The 21,075-nt window shown below is 49.8% G+C and overlaps 1 protein-coding gene across 1 annotated transcript in view; it reads right to left on the minus strand.

Annotated features, from left to right (window-relative positions):
- The window catches only part of IPO4 (importin 4), a 56,634-nt gene that overhangs the window by 14,625 nt on the left and 20,934 nt on the right, over positions 1-21,075 (minus strand). Inside the window, exons 14-22 of the mRNA XM_081167753.1 lie at positions 19,862-19,970; positions 16,866-16,995; positions 13,939-14,052; positions 11,963-12,076; positions 10,427-10,550; positions 7,149-7,260; positions 5,979-6,097; positions 4,072-4,149; positions 1,908-1,965 (exon numbers count right to left, since the gene is read on the minus strand). Of these exons, the coding sequence (XP_081023879.1) occupies positions 1,908-1,965; positions 4,072-4,149; positions 5,979-6,097; positions 7,149-7,260; positions 10,427-10,550; positions 11,963-12,076; positions 13,939-14,052; positions 16,866-16,995; positions 19,862-19,970 (958 nt within the window). The remainder of the gene's footprint in view (positions 1-1,907; positions 1,966-4,071; positions 4,150-5,978; positions 6,098-7,148; positions 7,261-10,426; positions 10,551-11,962; positions 12,077-13,938; positions 14,053-16,865; positions 16,996-19,861; positions 19,971-21,075) is intronic.

The raw sequence follows: 21,075 nt of genomic DNA on the forward strand, positions 1-21,075 counted from the left end.
CTTCTTTCTTGTAGTTTGGATCCATTGCTCCGTGTCCGCTTCTCTGGAGCAGCAGAAAACAACCTTTCTCCCTCCTCTATATGACATACTTTTATATATTTGAACATGGCTATCATATCACCCCTTAACCTCCTCTTCTCCAGGCTAAACATGCCCAGCTCCCTTAGCCCTTCCTCATAAGGCATCGTTTCCAGGCCTTTGACCATTTTGGTTGCCCTCCTCTGGACACGTTCCAGTTTGTCAGTGTCCTTCTTGTACTGTGGTGCCCAGAACTGGACACAGTACTCCAGGTGAGGTCTGACCAGAGCAGAATACAGTGGCACTATTACTTCAGAAGCCCGTGCCACAGTTAACACAGAGCAGGCCCTACAGGGTGGCAGCCCCGTTCTGCACAATACCATCCCTACTGAGATACGACAGGCGCCCCCTAGAGGCACTGTCCGGAAGCAACTGTGCGCATTTTTCCCCCAAGCTGGATTAAAATGTTATCCACCTTTGGTGCCCTCGTTCTGTATTGCGTTTGTACCGCTCTTAAGCTGTGGAGCTTTTTGAGGTACTGTTTATCAACCCCGTTTCAGCCGTAAATCATCCTGTGATGAGTGCAGAGGGTCATACATCCGTGAAGAATTATAACCACCCACTTGCACTTATTCCAGGTCCCTAAATTTAGGGCTGCCATACGTCTGAACATATCCAGGATTCGTCTGCCAGAAATAGTGTCCAAGCAGAAGTTTTCGAAATCAGTTCAAACGTCTTGGAAAATCTGACAGCTGGAAGATGATTTTTTGGCGAATTTCCTAAAAAAACTTTTTTTTGTGATTTCGCAACAACTTTGGCCCCCCCCCAAAAAAAGCTCTTCTCTGCCACACCCCAGATAGCCTTTGACTGAGGGTTCCTCCCTTCCAGCTGTTATGAAAAGCAGGTGCCCCCTGCTTCTCATACCATATTCTCATTTATATATACCGTATTTTTCGCTTTGGGTTCCTTTCGACCTGCTCTTTGGGGCTGGCGGGGGGGGGGGCAGAGCGCTGCTTTCCCCCACCGCCAGCCTCCAAACCAGGTCGGGTTTGGAGGCTGCTATCCGCAAGCCTTGGGAGCCCGGCGGGAACTCCCGCCGAGCTCCCAAGGCTTGCGGATATCTGCCCGAAGCCCGGAGCGTGCTGCTCAGCACGCCCCAGGCTTCAGGATGCAGGCTGCTATCCCGCCGGGCTCCCAAGGCTCACGGATAGCTTGCTGAAGCCTGGAGAGCGAGAGGGGTCGGTGCGCACCGACCCCTCTCGCTCTCCAGGCTTCAGCGAAAGCCTGCATTCGCTCCATAGGACGCACACACATTTCCCCTCCATTTTTGGAGGGGGGAAAGTGCGTCCTATAGAGCGAAAAATACGGTATACGAATGAAGTATAATGCCCAGATCAAGGGAAGTAATAGTCTCACTCTATTCTGCCTTGGCCAGACCACACCTGGAATACTGTGTCCAGTTCTGGGCGCCACAATTTAAGGAGGATATTGACAAGCTGGCAGGCGTGCAGTCATCCAAGATGATCAAAGGCCTGGAAACCAAGCCTGATGAGGAACGGTTGAGGCAGCTGGGTAAGAGGAGGCTGAGGAGATATGATCGCCACATGGAAGCTGCAGCCAGCTTGTTTTCTCCCGCTCCAAATGATGGATTCAAGTTGCCGGAAAGGAATTCCGACTCAACATCAGAAAGAACCTTCTGACAGTAAGATCTGTTTATCAGCTGCCTAATTCAGTATAACGGAGCTTCTGTAAGGGACTGCTGCCCTACTGGTGTCCAGAAAACATCTCTCCCCTCTTTCCAGGTCCAAGCCTCTCCTTTCCCCCGCCAAAGTTTGCCCCCTGCCCACTTCCCCCAAACATACTCCCCCCCCCTCTGGCCCACCCATTACCTCCAAGAGCACAAAGACTTCCTGGAAGCATTTCTCCAAGAAAGGCAGGAAGACCACGCTGAGATGGAGACAAAAAGAGTTAAGTTAAGTTTTGTTGGCTGGGACATCCCAAACGCCTTTGGGGAAGTATTTTTATATGCAACGGCTGCAGCTCGGACTTTGGTGGCAAAGGGGTGGAAGGAAGAAGAAGTTCCGACAATAAGAGATTGCATAACAAGCTACAAGAATTTGCTGAAATGGCACAGTTGACAAATAGCCTGAGAGGCAATTCAAAACAAAAGTTTATGGAAAAGTGGGATAGATATATACGTTCAAAAATACAGTAAAGGTTTGCTATCTATGCTAGCATTCGATTGACGCTGGAGAGAGACTGAGTTGAGAAATAAGACCAATGGTACATATTGATACAGGAATGTATTAGATAAAATGTAGAGAAATATACAATACAGTGGTGCCTCGCAAGACAAAATTAATTCGTTCCGCGAGTTTTTTCGTCTAGCGAATTTTTCGTCTTGTGAAGCATGGTGTCGGGAAAGTTTTGGAAAAGCTTCAAAAATCACCGAAGTCTTCAAAAACCTCAAAAAAGGCTACCACACCGCGTTCTATGAGTTGCTCCTCGAAGTCAAGTCGCAACTGTATTAACGGTGTTAAGAAAAAGGAAACAAACTTGCAAGACGTTTTCGTCTTGCGAAGCAAGCCCATAGGGAAATTTGTCTTGTGAAGCAGCTCAAAAAACGCAAAACCCTTTCGTCTAGCGAGTTTTTCGTCTTGCGAGGCATTCGTCTTGCGGGGCACCACTGTAATAAGAGTACATTTGTTTGTAAAAAAGGAATATACAACGGGATGGACAGGAAATCCAAAGTGTTGGTACATATATGAATTTGGAATCGTTTTTTGTCCTTGTTTCTTTTCTTTAGGTATATAAACTTTGTATACATGCTGAAAATTATAATAAGCCTTGTGATGTAATATGATAATGTTTACCGATGTAACATAAGAACGTTAATAAATAAATAAAACTCAAAAAAGGGGGGACAGATGGAGACAAAAAGAAAGCGGGGGAAAGGTTAGCGCGAGATCTAAGCTCTCGTCTCTACTTGGGGAGGGCTCTGGGGTGGGGAATATCTGCCTCACCAGACGATGCCGCTGGACTCCGATTCCCATCAGCCCCAGTCACAAGGGTCAAAGGGCAGGGGTGGCGGGAGCCAGGTAGACACATGGCCTTGCCCTGCACTGAAGGAACTGCGCTCATGTGAGGATACGAGGATACTTGACGGAGCACCCTTCCCTGTGAAGACCCCTCTAATCCTACTGTCGTCACATAAGCAAAACCAGATTTTTTTTGGGACGCCTGAGGACACCAACTGGGATCTGCTCCAAACATCTGAACACACTTCTGTTTGTCAACACAAGCCAGTTTCAGATTGCCCTGCTGTGTGTTTTCCTCTTGATATTTTGTTGGGCTGGATATAATAATAATAATAATAATAATAATAATAATAATAATAATAATAATAATAATACAGTGGTACCTTGGGTTACATACGCTTCAGGTTACATATGCTTCAGGTTACAGACTCCGCTAACCCAGAAATAGTACCTCGGGTTAAGAACTTTGCTTCAGGATGAGAACAGAAATCATGCTCCGCTGGCACAGCAGCAGGAGACCCCATTAGCTAAAGTGGTGCTTCAGGTTAAGAACAGTTTCAGGTTAAGCACAGACCTCCGGAACGAATTAAGTACTTAACCCGAGGTACCACTGTAATACTAATAATAATAAATTTATTATTTATACCCTGCCCATCTGGCTGAGTTTCCCCAGCCACTCTGGGTGGCTTCCAATCGAGTGTTAAAAACAATACAGAATTAAATATTAAAAACTTCCTAAACACTACACTTCCCTATAAAATCTTAAACTCTCCATATAAATTCTTTTTAAGGTGGAGGGGTGGGTGTTCCTGCTGCTCCCCCTCCTCCCACCAACTGCCCCAAAGGGGTGCTTCAGGTTTTTAAAGGGCGGAAGCTTCTCTTCCTGTCACCATTTCCTGAGAAGGGTCTGTATACCCCAAGGTCTGTTGCCGATGGGTCAGTCACACTGGTGGTCTCCAAACCACTCCAGCACAAAATGAGTCTCTCTCTCTCTCTCTCTCTCACACGGTCATACCTGGCTCCGGTGGCAATCTCTCCCAGAGCCACACAAGCGTCGTCCTTTTCATCCATGAAGGCGCTTTCCACGTTCAACCTGCAAGAGAACCGGAAGCGGGGGGGGAGGGGGGGAGAAGAGGAAATTTGGGGTTAGCCTCCTCACAAACAACAAACTCAGATATTCAAGTCCCAAGACAGAATCTCACGCCTAGAGCATTCTCCAAGGCCTAAATTATACTTAATTACAGTGGCACCTCGGGTTACAGATGCTTCAGGTTACAGACTCCGCTAAGCCAGAAATAGTACCTCGGGTTATGAACTTTGCTTCAGGATGAGAACAGAAATTGTGTGGTGGTGACAGTGGGAGGCCCCATTAGCTAAAGTGGTGCTTCAGGTTAAGAACAGTTTCAGGTTAAAAACGGACCTCCGGAATGAATTAAGTACTTAACCCGAGGTACCACTGTACATGCTGAAGCTAGGTGCCTCCAATATTAAGGAGGTGGCAGAAGATTCCCGATCCGCACCTGCGCTATGGGGCCTTGCATACTAATCAGGATTCGCACTCGGCTAACAGTTTTAGGTTAAGAACAGACCTCCGGAACGAATTAAGTTCTTAACCTGAGGTACCACTGTACTTACACCCTGCCCTCAGTCTCGCAAGACATCCTGGTGGTGGGCAGCAATGTAAAAACCTCTCAAAGAAATGCAAAACAATAGCTAAAATGAACTGGCTGCTCAAGAAGAAGTGTCAGCTGCCTAGGCCTGTTGGTGTAAAAACGTTCTCAAAGAGACGCTGGGAGTCAAAAGCAAGAGGAGCCTGCCAAATCTCTGCTGAAAGAGCTCTCCACAGCATGGGAGTAGAGACACTAAATGCTTGACTTTTGGTTGAGGACAACGAACAGTGCTCCTCCGGATGATTTCAGCAATCCGGCTGGGATATAAGGGGCTCAGGTGGCTTTTAAGGAGCCTGGGACCCATTCTGAAGGGGATCAACCTGAATTTGAGGTGCCCCATTTTATAGATTGTTTTTTGGGGGGCTCACATGTTGGGTTGAGCCTCCATACAATAAAAGCTCCCGAATACAGTGGTGCCCCGCAAGACGAATGCCTCGCAAGACGGAAAACTCGCTAGACGAAAGAGTTTTCCGTTTTGGAGGTGCTTCGCAAAATGAATTTCCTATGGGCTTGCTTCGCAAGACGAAAATGTCTTGCGAGTTCCTGCTGGTTTTTTCCCTTCCCCCCCCTTTTTCTAAGCCACTAAGCCGCTTATCAGCTGATCCGATAAGCCGATAAGCCGCTAAAAGCCGCTAATAGCACTAATCCGCTAATCCTTCAATGGGCTTGCTTCACAAGACGAAAAAACCGCTAGACGAAGAGAATCACAGAACGGATTCTTTTCGTCTTGCGAGGCACCACTGTAAATAAAAACCACTGCATACGCAAAATTAGTGTCAGGAGAAAGGTTGCTACACAATCTTGGGGAGAGCGAGACCAAGCAGACAAGCACCGCCGGCGACTTCAGAGATGGCCTCTCAAAGTTACGAATTTCTCAGCTTTTACGCCTAAATCCATCGCTCCAGGGCCATAAATCTCTCAAATCAAATTCCATCAGTCTTCAGAGAGCTAACATCTACATAAAGGGTTTTTTTTTTCAAAAAAAAAAATGCCACCAAAATGGCCTTTTAAAAAACTTCCACCTTTGTTTATTTAAAGTGTTAAGTTTCCAGTCCACATGGATGCCAAGGAAGGATTCTGAAACACGAAGGGCTCATCCTGCGGCCTGCTACAGGCTATGAAACCAGAGGGTTTTTGTTTTTCTGAGGGAGGACCGTTTAAATATGGCTTTGTGCCTCTCACCTGGAACATCCCCTCCCAAAACAAGGGAGATGCCGGCCTTCCTAAAATCCCTCCCACAATGGTCACCTACCCCGAAAGCTCAGAGATGTCGTCTTCGTCTTCGTCCAGGCTCTCCTCCCCTTCCACCTCCGCCTCGTCCTCTTCCTCATCGTCAAACAGGAGGAAGGAGTTTCCAGTTCCACCGTGAGACTGGGCAGAGCAGACGACAAATGCAGGAAAGGCGAGGAGGCGATTAGGAGACACAAGAGGCGTCGTTTTAAGATGCGGGAGAATATGAACTTTCTTGCAATGCTCATCGTTCGACTCTGCAGCCACCCAGGAGCTCAGGAAGCCCAGAAAAGCTAGAAAACTAGGCAGTGGCAGCCGCCGCGATACTGAGCGTCACAAACCTCTCTGCTTACAGGTCACAGCACTGAGGTCTCAAAGTTTACAGCTTCTCTCTCTTGCACACAACACAGGTCATTTGTGCCCCTTGGGACTGGTGGGGTGGAAAGCAGGGAGACAAAGGGCAGGGGACGCAAGAAGGTAGACTGGTGGGGCAGGGGAATAAGCCAGGATCAGTGGGGAAGTGGTCTATTTGCCCCAACAGACCAGTTTCCAATGCCTCCCCTGCCCCCAGGAATATGGACACATTTAGGTTTTAAGCATGCAAACACTTAATGAGCCAGCAAGGCAGTAATGTGTATTAATAATGCATATTGGGATCATTTTATAGCATTGAAGCAATAGGCAGTGGATGTGGGTGGCGCTGTGGGTTAAACCACAGAGCCTAGAACTTGCCGATCAGAAGGTCGGCAATTCGAATCCCCACGACGGAGTGAGCTCCTGTTGCTCGGTCCCTGCTCCTGCCAACCTAGCAGTTCGAAAGCACGGCAAAGTGCAAGTAGATCAATAGGTACCGCTCCGGTGGGAAGGTAAACGGCATTTCTGTGCGCTGCTCTGGTTCGCCAGAAGTGGCTTAGTCATGCTGGCCACATGACCCGGAAACTGTACACCGGCTCCCTCGGCCAGTAAAGCGAGATGAGTGCCGCAACCCCAGAGTCGGACACGACTGGACCTAACGGTCAGGGGTCCCTTTACCTAGCAATGGGCAAAGTGGCGTTATACCCTTTAAATTTGTTTGAAGCCTATTGTTACGACTTTAAAAAAATAAATAAAAATGGGATGGGGTGGTGGGAGTATACACTGACTTCTGATGACAGGAATCTCAGCCCACGAAAGCAGATGCCAAAAAGCTCACCTCAACGCCCTCTGTGGATTTGAGAGAATAGATCATAAGAGTGGTGATGCGAGGCAGGTACGGTTCAATGGCGTCCTCCAGGACGGTCGCGAGAGACCCAAAAAGGCTGTACCTGGCGCAAGAAAGGATTCTTTTGAGCTCCTGTGCGTCTCTCTGGCCTCCATTTTAAAACAGGTTGAGGTGGCAGATGCGAAGCTTGCCTCTCTTGGCCAGAAACCCCAAAATTCACAAGAGTGGTTTGTTTTTTTGCCAGCCTCCCAGATATTTTTACGGCGACTCCCATCATCCCCCAACATCCCAAGGGCGTATGATCAATAGTGGCAGAGAGGCTTCTTCCAAGAGGAGATAAATGCATCTAAAACTCAAGAGTCACCAGCTGAGATGGTTGGGGGATGATAGGAGTTGTAGTCCCAAACATCTGAGGCGAAGGCCTGCTTGTGCCATTTATCACATAACCCTGGCTCTCGTGGCCTTCCCACGTGGCTGGGGAAACCCAGCCTAATGGGCGGGGTACAAATAATAAAATTCTTCTTCTTCTTCTTCTTCGACCCCGTCGAAACCGGGCCCCTTGGTTTACTGAGGAGCTCCGGAAAATGAAGCGGGATCTCAGACGGCTAGAGCGAGTATGGCGACGGACTCGTGACGGAGCCTCAAGAACATCTTATAGGACGCTTATGAAAGCCTATGAGATGGCTATGAAAGCTGCTAAGAAATCTTACTTTGCAGCTTCTATTGCATCCGCTAGCTCTCGCCCGGCACAACTTTTTAGAATAATTAGGTCAATAACGTCCTTAGGAGGACAACCAAATTTAAGCACAAATTCGACCCACAGCTGTGAGGCATTCGCGAGCTTTTTTGCGGAGAAAGTCCTGTTGCTCCGCCGTGACCTCCCTGCCAATTTAGATACAGTGACTGAACTGGAGGCCCCTCGACTGACTTCAGGTCCAGTGTTGGACCATTTCGATCGGATACTCCCTACTGATGTGGATAGATTCCTCCAAGTTGGTAGGCCCACCACCTGCCTCCTTGATCCGTGCCCGTCTTGGCTGATTAGGGAGTGTCCAGATGTTGCGCGGACCCCCCTGGTTGAAATTATCAATTTGTCCCTTGACACGGGGACATTCCCAGGGGAACTGAAGGAAGCAGTGGTGCGTCCACTCTTAAAGAAAGCTTCATTAGATCCCTTAGACCTATCCAATTACCGCCCAGTTTCAAATCTTCCATACCTGGGTAAGGTAATTGAGAGAGCGGTTGCTGAACAGCTTGGTAGGTTTCTGGAGGAAACATCGGCATTAGATCCATTTCAGTCCGGTTTCCGTCCTGGTTTTGGGACGGAGACGGCTCTGGTTGCCCTAACAGATGATATCCGTAGACAACTGGATCGAGGCGGGTCAGGACTGCTGATCCTTTTAGATTTGTCAGCAGCCTTTGACATGGTCGATCATGATCTTCTGGACCATCGCCTTGCAGACGTGGGGATACAGGGCATAGCCCGTAACTGGTTGTGCTCTTTTATCTCTGGTCGGGGACAGAGGGTGGCACTAGGGAGGGAAATGTCGTCACGCCACTCCTTGGTGTGTGGAGTGCCGCAGGGCGCAATTCTCTCCCCAATGCTTTTTAACATCTTTATGCGCCCCCTTGCCCAGATTATCCGGAGCTTTGGGCTGGGCTGTCATCAATATGCTGATGACACTCAGCTCTATCTACTGATGGATGGCCACACCAACTCGGCCCCTTACACACTGACCAGATGCTTGGAAGCTGTGGCTGGATGGTTTCGTGGGAGCCGATTGAAACTAAATCCTTCGAAGACAGAGGTCCTATGGCTAGGTCGGGATAGCATGGGGATGAGGGACCAACTCCCTTCTCTTGCGGGGGCCCAATTAGTGCCATTGCCTTCCGTTAAGAGTTTGGGTGTAATCCTTGACGCCTCCCTTTCCATGGAGGCGCAAGTCACAGCAACAGCCAAGGCGACATTTTTCCACCTTCGCCGCATCAAGCAGTTGGTCCCTTACCTTTCCCGCCCCGACCTGGCCACAGTGATCCATGCGACAGTCATCTCCAGGCTTGACTACTGTAACTCGCTCTACGCGGGGCTGCCCTTGAAGCTGTCCCAGAAACTCCAGCGGGTACAGAATGCTGCAGCGAGGCTCCTCACAGCGTCTCTGCCATGGGAGCATATTCATCCAGTGCTTTTCAAGCTGCACTGGCTCCCGGTGGAGTACAGGGTCAGATTTAAGGTGCTGCTTTTGACCTTTAAAGCCCTTCACGGCCTAGGACCCTCGTACCTACGGGACCGCCTCGCCTGGTATGTCCCACGGAGAGCCTCAAGGTCGATAAATAACAACACCCTAGTGGTCCCAGGCCCTAAGGAAGTTAGATTAGCCTCAACCAGAGCCAGGGCCTTTTCAACACTGGCCCCGGCCTGGTGGAACGCTCTGCCTCATGAGACCAGGGCCCTGCAGGATCTGATCTCTTTCCGCAGGGCCTGTAAGACAGAGTTGTTCCGCCTGGCCTTTGGCTTGGAGCCAATTTGATTCCCTCCGCCCCCTTTTTCTTTTTTCTTTTCCTTCTCCTGCAATGAGGCTCCATTTTAATATTTTAATGTTCCATTATTTTAATGTTGTATTTTATTTTTGTTTTTAAGTTGTAATCACTCATCTTGTTTTTATTATTGCTTGTAAGCCGCTCTGAGCCCGGCCTTGGCTGGGGAGGGCGGGGTATAAATAAAAAATTATTATTATTATTATTATTATTCTTCCCCAACTTTCATTCTCACTTTAACCATTTAAGCCTCAACCTTTTGCCTGTTCCCCTCAGAGAACTACAATTCCCCGAGTGGTTCAGCCATCAATCCCTTTTCGCAGGGAACTCTGGGAAATGTAGTTGTGCGAGGAGAACGGGGCGCAGAAATCTCCTAGCAACTCTCAGCACCCTTGGCAAACTACAGCTCCCAGAATTCTTGGGGAGGGCAGCCATAATATAATCTTGCTTTAAACGTATGAGGTGGAGGTGGCCCAGAATACATCTTCTGCAATGCTGGATTCATTCCATGCTTGCTAAACGGCCTGATTTTGCTCTCCTTCGCATTCCTCGATCCGCTTTGTAAACTGCTTCTTTGTAAACTGCGGACGATAAATAAATCTGAATTCAACTCTCAAGCAACGGGCCCCTTCCCCGAAAACCTTCCACTACAAATCTCCGCCAAGGTCAGCTGCGAGGATGATGCTGGGTCCTAATGTTCCCATTGGGAGCGGACGCCGCCCGGTTTGACTTACGTGCACCGCCTCAAGTCCGGATCGTCCACTTTGTCGCACAGCTCCAGCCCGAGCTGGCAGCATTTGTTGGCCAGCGGCAGAAAGACCTCCCTGTCCATGACGCTGGCGAGGACGGCCAGAGTCTCTGCGGGGGAAGCAGAGGGCGAGGCGTGAGAAGCAGAGGCTTCTGGGAAATGGCGGCGTTCCCCACCTGCTCCGCATTCCCCCGTTAATAGCAATTCTAGCGGTTTATACCCAACCCTGTGCCTGCTGACCGTCGAGGCGGCATTCGTGAGGAAAACTAAATTACCCAGCTATTCCAAGGGGCGCTTTGACAGGTTTGCCATTTTGACTCTCAAGGCAGGCTTTGTTATTTTTAGCAGCTGTGTCGTAACAACCCGAAATTCAACCGGGAAGGCTTTCTGAAGGCAGCCCTGTTTAGGGAAGCTTTTAATGTTTAACAGAGCACTGTATTTTAATACTTTGTTGGAAGCCGCCCAGAGTGGCTGGGGAGACCCAGCCAGATGGGCGGGGTATAAATTATTATTATTATTATTATTATTATTATTATTATTATTATTATTATTATTTCCTTGGAAGGAAGCTCTGCCTGTTGAATTTCCGTATCATGTAGCTGCTTAAGAAACTCTGTTGAGGGCGATTTCAAACGCTCAGAGGAGACCTTAGAAACGTGCCAGCAATTAAATTGAGCTTTAAAACGCCCCCTTCTTGGGCAAAGAGAATGAGCACAGATTTGTACAGTCAGAAGGGACCCCCAGGGATCATCGAGTCCAACCCCCGGCAACGAGGAAATCTTTCCCCTAAAGTGAAGCCCAAACCCCAGCCCAAGCCTCAGGCTCTATTGACTGAGCTAAACCTGCACAGAAACAGACCCTTGCTTATTTTTCTTTCCCTTCATGATCCCTAAAGTGAGTTGGCTCAGAAGCCAGTCACGATGAGTTCAAGAGGACCGCAAAGTGTGACCAGCTCAAAATTGCAATGGCAAACCTAGACAGCATCTTAAAAAGCAGAGATATCACCTTGCCAACAAAGGTCCATATAGTTAAAGCTATGGTTTTCCCAGTAGTGACGTATGGAAGTGAGAGCTGGACCATAAAGAAGGCTGATCACCGAAGAATGGATGCTTTTGAATTCTGGTGCTGGAGGAGACTCTTGAGAGTCCCATGGACTGCAAGAAGATCAAACCTCTCCATTCTGAAGGAAATCAGCCCTGAGTGCTCACTGGAAGGACAGATCCTGAAGCTGAGGCTCCAAGACTTTGGCCTCCTCATGAGAAGAGAAGACTCCCTGGAAAAGACCCTGATGTTGGGGAAGATGGAGGGCACAAGGAGAAGGGGACGACGGAGGACGAGATGGTTGGACAGTGTTCTTGAAGCTACCAGCATGAGTTTGACCAAGCTGCGGGAGGCAGTGGAAGACAGGAGTGCCTGGCGTGCTCTGGTCCATGGGGCCACGAAGAGTCAGACACGACTAAACGACGACGAAACAACAACAAACTTTGAAGAGAGAAGGGGGTAGGGGGGAAATCTCGCTTACCCACAGACTGGATCTGGACCGGCCTCAGATCCTCCCGGGTGGTGAGCAGGTACGCTGTCAGGTGATCCATGATCGCTTGGAAGTATGGCAAGAGGGATCCCCGGGCGGCCTGGGCTGGAGAGAGGAGGGTAAGCTTTGTACCCAGGGAACAGACCCAGAATTTCCAGGTCCTGCCAGATCTAGACTGTGTTTGTGTGGCAAGGCGCCACCCACTTAATTCTGATAGGAACCCAAAATACCCCTCTGGAAAAGCAGAGGCTGGCAATGGAACGGCTTGCACAAGAAGAAAAAGGTGCAGCAACACGTAGACCTATCTTAAGAGAAATTGATAATCCACGTGGATCCGTGCTTTGTAACCACGTTTTTGTGCCATTGTGGCCCCACGAAACAGTGGATGCATGATTTTTTTGATGCAGGCTGCAGCCATGGACATGCTATGTGATCTGATGGTGAATTTGGGGTGACCCAATGTAAAAATCCTGAGGATCCATGGGCTTTTACCTCCCCCCCTCCCAGGCAGCCTCCTTTATCGCTAGCATCCCTTATCTCCCTCCCGATCCCTTACCAATCAGCTGCTTCCTTTCAACACTCCCTTCCCTCTTGTTGGCCTTAGTGTCTTTTCCTTAGCGGGAGCAGTTTTTTGCTCCTCCTTTTCTTCTAATTTATCTCCTTATTGCTTTAGTCTTCCTGTCTCCTCTCCTTGCAAGTTCACTGTCTTTACCTCCCCCATCCCAGGCAGCCTCCTTTATTGGTAGCATCCCTTATCTCGCTCCCGATCACTTGCCGATCAGCGGCTTTGTTTCAACATCCACTTCCTCCTTCTTCTTCTTTTTTAAAAAAGCATGATCTGCTTTTTGCCCCTGGGCAATTCGGCTCCAGGGACCACGCATTCGCTCCATAAGACACACAGACATTTCCCCTTACGTTTTAGGAAGAAAAAAGTGTGTCTTAAGGAGCAGAAAATACAGTAATTTGCCTACAAGAGACACATATAGCAAAAAAAATCAGAGAGTCCTAACAAATAAAAAATTAGGGATGGATTTTATCACTGCTGACGATACCAAAAAACGAGGTGTAGTCTTTTACATTAAACCAGCACTAGAGCCCAAATTGATTAGCAAAGACAAGAAAAGGGAGAATGTTAATAGTCCAAATTAAACTTCAGGGGGAGAATATGTATTTGGTAGGAATTTATGCGCCTGGCGCATAGCTGTCAACTTACAGATTTGAAAATAAGGGACCAGCAGCCTCGAAAATAAGGGATCAGCAGCCAAAATAAGGGATTTTAGTCAACCAGCAGCCAAACGAAGCCTCAAGCGGTGGTTCCCACAGCGCAGCAACCCAGCAAAGGGGATGCAGCAAGGGGAACCACCGTCACCTCTCTGCTGGGAAGCACTGAGCAACGCGGCCGATTCGATCGACACAAGGCATGCAAGCTCCACCCCCCAGTCGTTCTTAGACTCCTTATTGGGTGAGCAATGCAGCCAAGCAACACAGTTGGAGCCTCCCTCCTCCCTGGCCGGCAGGGAGGGAGGGAGAGGAGCTGCTTCCTTTGAAACCCAGGAAATTTAAGGGACATCATCAAAAAGGGACGGCAGGGGGACACGGCGCTGGGATAAGGGACTTTCCCGCCAAATAAGGGACGCTTGACAGCTATGGCCTGGCGCTCTCTCTCCATCACCTGCTGCTGCGACGATTAATTCTGCTCGCTACCTGGGCGGAACAGACATTTCCGCACCACCACAGGCCTGGACAAATGGCGCCTGGGACTACCCTTCCGACGAAGCTCAGGGTTTTATCTTCGTGAGCCCACTAGCAACCCCCACCGTGCTCCAAGGATCATTGGCTGGTAGTGGGTACAATGAATGGGGCTTCCTTCTTCCAGGGACGCTACCCCCCCCCCAATTATAATACAGTGTCTGATCCGTCTTCTCCAAGATTCAAGGCCAAGGGTCCACCTCCAGGTGTGCGCATACCTATGGCCCCGATGGCGCTAACCGCCAGCTCCTTGACGCGGGGGCTGCCAGGGGAGCTCAAGGTAGTCAACATCCGCTCCATCAGCGCCGGGAGGTAGGGGGAGATCTTGCCTTCTGCAAGGAAGAAAAAAGGACCGATGAGAGAGAGAGAGAGATAGAGAGAGAGAGAAAGAGAGAGAAATGGTGGCGGGTGATAGGTGAACATAGAATCATAGAATTGTAATAATAATAATAATAATAATAATAATAATAATAATAATAATAATAATAATACATTTTATTTATACCCCGCCCTCCCCAGCCAAGGCCAGGCTCAGGGCGGCTAACAACCAATAATAAAAACAAGTTGATTGAAATACAACTTAAAAAACAAGATTAAAAAGCAACATTAAGATGCAGTCTCTTCACAGGAGGAGAAAGGAAAAAAGAAAGAGGGGGAGGGAATCAAACTGATTCCAAGCCAAAGGCCAGGCAGAACAACTCTGTCTGACAGGCCCTGCGGAAAGAAATCAGATCTCGCAGGGCCCTGGTCTCGTGAGGCAGAGCATTCCGCCAGGCCGGAGCCATCACTGAAAAGGCCCTGGCTCTGGTTGAGGCTAATCTAACTTTCTTAGGACCTGGGACCTCTAGGGTGTTGCTATATATGGACCTTAAGGTCCTCCGTGGGGCATACCGGGAGAGGCGGTCCCGTAGGTACGAGGGTCTAAAGGGACCACGAGGGTCATCGAGTACAACCACCCGTAAATTATTATTATTGTTATTATTTATTGAATTAATATACCACCCTAAACCGGGGGGTCTCAGGGCGGTTCACAGAATAAAATTAAGATACAAAACCACAAAATACATAATAACAACAACAACCCAATAGCCTCCCCACCTCACAAAAAAACACAGTTTAAAAGGGCATAGGATGTAAATCAGATCAATCAAAGGCCTAGTTAAAAAGGAACATTTTTGCCTGGTGCCTAAAGGTGTGTAATGAAGGCGCCAGGCGAACTTCCTTGGGGAGAGCATTCCTCAGATGGGGAGCCACTGCAGAGAAGGCCCCGTTCTCGTGTTGCCACCCTCCGGACCTGCAGAGATCTTTTGCCCAGAGATCTTTCTGGGTTTCTGGGGGTTTTCCTGTTGTTATTCTATCTCTCACAGCGACAATAAACCTACCATTAAAATTATGGACTGGTCATTTCTTTGTCAGAGGGCAAACGGGCAAATTTAGCAGGAGATCAAATACTTTCCCCCCTCACTGTACACGTCGCCAGCACCAGGGGCTAAGGATTTAAAGCAGCCTGGTGGCGGCCAGATATCGTTGGACTACAACTCCCGCCGTCACCAACCGCTGGCTGCGCTGACGAAGGGCGATGGGAGCGCCACAACATCTGGGAGGCGGCAGGAGAAGGGGGAATGGATCCTGCACACCCTAAGAGGAGAAATGTGTAGTGACAAGGCAGGGCGGGATGGTGGGCGAGGGAGGAAGCTGCTCTGGGGCTCCCCATGGAAAAAAGGAGGCAGCGTCAGGTAGTGGCTAAACGGTCAAAGGGATGGAGCCGAGTTCAGAGCCTCCCTCAGCCACAAAGCTCAGCCAGGGAGGCCTCAGGCAAACCATTCCACCAGAGCTTTCAATCTACCTCATTGGGAGATTTAAGTACCGTATTTTTCGCCCTATAGGACACACTTTTCCCCCTCCAAAAATGAAGGGGAAATCTGGGTGCATCCTATGGGGCGAATGCAGGCTTTTGCTGAAGCTTGGAGAGCGAGAGGGGTCGGTGCGCACCGACCCCTCTTGCCCTCCAGGCTTCAGGAACACATCCGCAGCCTAGGCAGCGCTGTGGGAGGTCCCGCAGGGCTGTCTAGGCTGCGGATAGCAGCCTGCTTCCCGGAGCGTCGGGCGCCCTGAAAGCAGAGTGCCCGGCGCTTTGGGAACACATCCGCAGCCTAGGCAGCCCTGCGGGAGGTCCCGCAGGGATGTCTAGGCTGCGAATAGCAGCCTGCCACCTGGCGTGAGGGGCACCCTGAAGCAGAGCGCCCCCCGCGCCGGGCAGACATCCGCAGCGTGGGGAGCCTTGCAGGAGTTCCCCGCAGGGCTCCCCACGCTGCGGATAGCAGCCTGCCGCCCGGTAGGCGGGGCGCCCTGAAGCAGCGTGCCCCTCGCGCCGGACAGACATCGGCCAGCCCCACAAGCTCGGGGGACAGCAGGGAGGCGCAGCGCCGCCATCCCACTGTTCCTCGAACTGGTTCGGTTTCCCCGACCTGCTTTTGGGGGGGAAATAAAGGAAAAAATTTTTTCCTTTATTTCCCCCCCAAAAAAACTAGGTGCATCCTATGGGACGGAGCGTCCTATGGGACGAAAAATACGGTAACTCCACGAATGGAAAACAGCGATAAAATGAAACGCGATACAATCAACGAAAGGGTCTGTTCCAAATGGCAGAGATTAATTCGTCAATTAAGCTGGCCAGGGAGATCTTCCCTGCGTTGGCAGGGCCAGCTGTGGTCACTCAGAGCCGATCAAAATAAAATAAGGCCACGTCCGTTTAAAAACACCCTTTTAAACAGCCCTGGTTCCACCCCTCAAAGATTCCTGGGGACTGTAGTTCACTAAGGGTCCCAAGAGCTGTTTCCCTGCCCCACAATTCCCCTCACAGGCCTACAGTTCCCAGAGTGCTCTGGGACGAGGGACTGATCATTAACCCCTCCCCTGGGAACTGTAGTTCTCAAGGGGATTAGGGGGCCTTCCCTAAGCGCCCTTGACAAACTACAGCTCCCAGAATTCTTTGGGGGAAGCTGTGGCTGTTTAAATGCATGGCAGTGCTTTAAATGCAAGGGGCGAACGTGGCCGCAGTTTTGGGCTTTGCATGTTCAGGGTTCAGGGTGGGAATGGGTGGTGGTGGTGGAAAAAGCCAGCCCAACCGGTCAGGAATCCTCACCCAGGTTCTCCACAAAGTTCTCCAGGGCGTAGTAAGCTTTGGCCATGTGACTCGTGTGGGCCAACTGGACGCCTTCCAAGTAGCGCAGAAGCAGAGGCATGATGTCATCCGAGTAACGGGCGATGTCAGGCTTGGGAGAGAGAGACAGGAGTGGAAACACAGAGGGAAAGGTTGCTCCATTTTCCCCCTTTTAAACACACACTCTGGTTCTCTCAGTAACCTCAGAAACCTGATAATTTCCCTTTAAAACTGGGTGGGGGGGGAAATGTTAGTTTTTTGTTTGTATATCTCCAGCAAATTTGAACACGCTGATAAACTTCCGCTGGGAGTAAAGACGCAACTATTGCAAAAAGCAGAGCACATTTTTAAATTTGGGATGGTTTAAATTTATTTTTAGCATCGGCAAATCGCTGGGATACAGAAGCACAAACTCTCAACCTATGAAATAAAAAGCTGATCTACTCTTTCATCTCAGTTTTTCAGCCAAGAGTTTTCACAATACAGTGGGACCTTGGCTGTCGAACATAATCCGTTCCGGGAGTCCGTTCGAGTCCCGGAACCGTTCAAAAACCAAGACACTGCTTTCCGACTGGCTGCAGGATCTTCCTGCACTCAATCGGAAGCCGCGTCGGACATTCAGCTTCCAAAAAAAAATCTGCAAACTGGAAGACTTACTTCCGGATTTGTGGCGTTTGGGAACCGATTTGTTTGGAAGCCAAGCCATCTGACAACCAAGGTACCACTGTAAATGGGCTCAGGGCTAGAATTTGCCAGTTTGCGGGCATGGGGCTCTGCCACCATCCGAGCAAAGTTTCCTCTTAAGAACGGGTGACAGGAGGCACACTTGGTTGTCTTGAGAGAGAGACGGATGCCAACGGTGTCTTAAAAGGTAAAGGGACCCCTGACCATTAGGTCCAGTCGTGGCCGACTGGGGTTGCGGCGCTCATCTGGCTTTACTGGCCGAGGGAGCCAGCGTACAGCTTCCGGGTCATGTGGCCAGCATGACTAAGCCGCTTCTGGAGAACCAGAGCAGCGCATGGAAACGCCGTTTACCTTCCCGCCGGAGCGGTACCTATTTATCTACTTGCACTTTGACGTGCTTTCGAACTGCTAGGTGGGCAGGAGCAGGGACCGAGCAACGGGAGCTCACCCTGTCGCGGGGATTCGAACCGCCGACCTTCTGATCGGCAAGTCCTAGGCTCTGTGGTTTAACCCACAGCGCCACCCGCGTCCCTAACTGTGTCTTGGGTGTGTGTAAAATTTCTTCCTGACCAGCGGTGGGCTGCTGCCCATTGGGACTGGTGGGACAGAAAGCAGGGAGACTGCCAATGGCAAGCAGAGGCGGGGCAAGAGCCGTTGACGGGCACAGCCAGAGCCAATGACAGGTGTGTGAAAAATACCTGGATTGCAGAGCCTGTTTTTCTGCTGAGACAAGGAAGAAGCAATGTCTGCTGCTTCCGGTGGTTTGTTTGTTTTGCTGTACATACAGTAAAGCTGTTTAGATTAGACAAACAGCATATGGACTCTGTCTTCTGCACATAGCTGTCAACCTTCCCATTTTTTGCGGGAAATTCCCTTATTCCAGTGCCGTTTCCCGGTGCTATCCCGGATTGTTAGATATCCCGTAGACTGTCCACGGGACAGGTGGGGCTGCTGATCCCTTATTTTCGAGGCTGCCGATCCCTTATTTTCAAATCTGAAAGTTGACAGCTATGCTTCTGCATGCTTACACACAAAGTAGCACACGCTGCGCTCGTTCTGCTACAAGTCCAGGAAGCTGAGAGCAGTGGAAGTGTACCGGACCTCTACGAGATGGAGCCAATACACATCTTCCCCTCTGCTGAGTTGCGCAAGAGCCACAGGGTGCCTAAGGGGGAAGGAGCAGACAGGGTCCACCCCGCCCCACCCTACTTGCCAGGCTTGTTGGAAATAAGAAGGCTGGTAGGTGGGGGCCTGGCCATGGTGGGATACTGCCGGGAAGACGGGGGCATCAGGCAGGCCCCCAGCTGGCTCCAGCCACCGGCCGGCAGCCGGTCTCCCTTGGAACAGCATTAATTAGTGACACGAGCCTCAGATACGTTTAGAGACCCGTGCACGCTCTGTCAGCAGAGTGCGTAAATCTTCTCGCAGTAGAAGAGGCAGACAGAGAAATATGGAAGTATAATGTACAGCATTTTATTCAGCATAGTTCAGGAACAGAGGAAAACATGTCTGCTTCCCTTCGTCTCCAGCAAAACAGCAGTACAGTGGTACCTCGGGTTAAGTACTTAATTCGTTCCGGAGGTCCGTTCTTAACCTGAAACTGTTCTTAACCTGAAGCACCACTTTAGCTAATGGGGCCTCCCGCTGCGCGATTTCTGTTCTAATCCTGAAGCAAAGTTCTTAACCTGAAGCACTATTTCTGGGTTAGCGGAGTCTATAACCTGAAGCGTATGTAACCTGAAGCGTATGTAACCCGAGGTACCACTGTACAGTGGTGCCCCGCAAGACGAATGCCTCGCAAGACGGAAAACTCGCTAGACGAAAGAGTTTTCTGTTTTGGAGGTGCTTCGCAAAACGAATCTCCTATGGGCTTGCTTCGCAAGACAAAAATGTCTTGCGAGTTCCTGCGGGTTTTTTTTCCTTTTCCCCGCCTTTTTCTAAGCCGCTAAGCCGCTTATACTCTTAGCTGATAAGCCGCTAAAAGCCGCTAATAGCGCTAATCCGTCAATGGGCTTGCTTCGCAAGACGAAAAAACCGCTAGACGAAGAGACTCTCAGAACGGATTCTTTTCGTCTTGCGAGGCACCACTGTATAGCAAAAGCAACATGCAATGGAAGTTCCCAGCAGACTGTGCTGGAAGTAAACGGGCATGTGATGCACAACAGTTGTGCCTGACCCTTTTAAGGCGGAATGGAACTCTATCCTAACAGGCCAAGGGAGACTGGTGGGGTCCTTCTTGCCCTGAGCTCCTCCGATCCCGGCCCCCTACCCAGTGGTCCCCGAACGTGACTCACCTGCAGGTTCTCAGAGAACTGGCCCAGGGCAAAAAGGGCCGCATTGCGCACCACCTGGCTCTCGTCTGACAACGCCCGGCACACCACTTGCAGCATGGGCTGGAGGTGCCTGAAAGGGGACGGTTAGTTCAAGGTTAGTATTGGTTTGCTCAGGTGTCAGCTGAGATCTGCTTTGAGGCTCAAATACAGTGGTACCTCGGGTTAAGAACTTAATTCGTTCCGGAGGTCTGTTCTTAACCTGAAACTGTTCTTAACCTGAGGTACCACTTTAGCTAATGGGGCCTCCCACTGCCGCCACACCACCACCACCGCGCAATTTCTGTTCTCCTCCTGAAGCAAAGTTCTTAACCCGAGGTACTATTTCTGGGTTAGCAGAGTCTGTAACCTGAAGCGTATGTAACCTGAGGTACCACTGTACACACACACACACACAGAGAGAGAGAGAGAGAGGGAGGGAGAGATGGGAGTGTCAGGAATTCAGCCTACACTTGAGTAGGACCCTGGCAGAGACACATGCCCGACTGACATGTTCCCTCCCGGTCAATCGTTTGGGAGCTTCATAAGCTTTCTTCAGGCTGAACATCACAGCGACCAATGCCAACCGACACCAGCACACTTAGGGATCTGCAGAGTTTGCACATCATGTGCGTGACAGACCTCAGCATTTCGGCTAATCTACTTTATTTACATATAAACACACACGGAGCACTGCAACATGGCTCCCTCTCTCTCTGGCATCAGACAGCAAAGAGAGAAAAAAACCAAAGGACAATAGTCCCACTTCACGGAACACAGTAACACAAACCTCCTGTCTCCATCACTTCCCACTCTGTGGTGTCAAAACATACACCGTCATGTGATAGACAAAAATCCCATGACTGCAATCACGGAGCAGGAATTCTAACAGGGAGATCTGTGGCAGTCCAGATTGAGACAGAACAGCATTAGCACAGGGCAGGCTATCTGCATTTCAGAGGAAGAGTGCGAGGAAGCTTAAATCCCCATCACACGATTCCCTCCCCCCAAAGAATCCTGGGAACTGTAGTTTGTTAACAGTGGCAGTGAGTTCCACAGTTTAGCTGTGCACTGTGTAAAGAAGTACTTTCTTGTGAACCGTTGCATATGTACCGTTCTTTCATATGGGGTGGACCTGTAAAAGGGTAAAAGAGTATTGGGAAATAATATATAATGAATTGGGGGAAAAACTTTTCCAA

Source organism: Podarcis bocagei (assembly GCF_964188305.1).
Source record: "Podarcis bocagei genome assembly, chromosome: 13".
Lineage (NCBI taxonomy): Eukaryota > Metazoa > Chordata > Lepidosauria > Squamata > Lacertidae > Podarcis > Podarcis bocagei.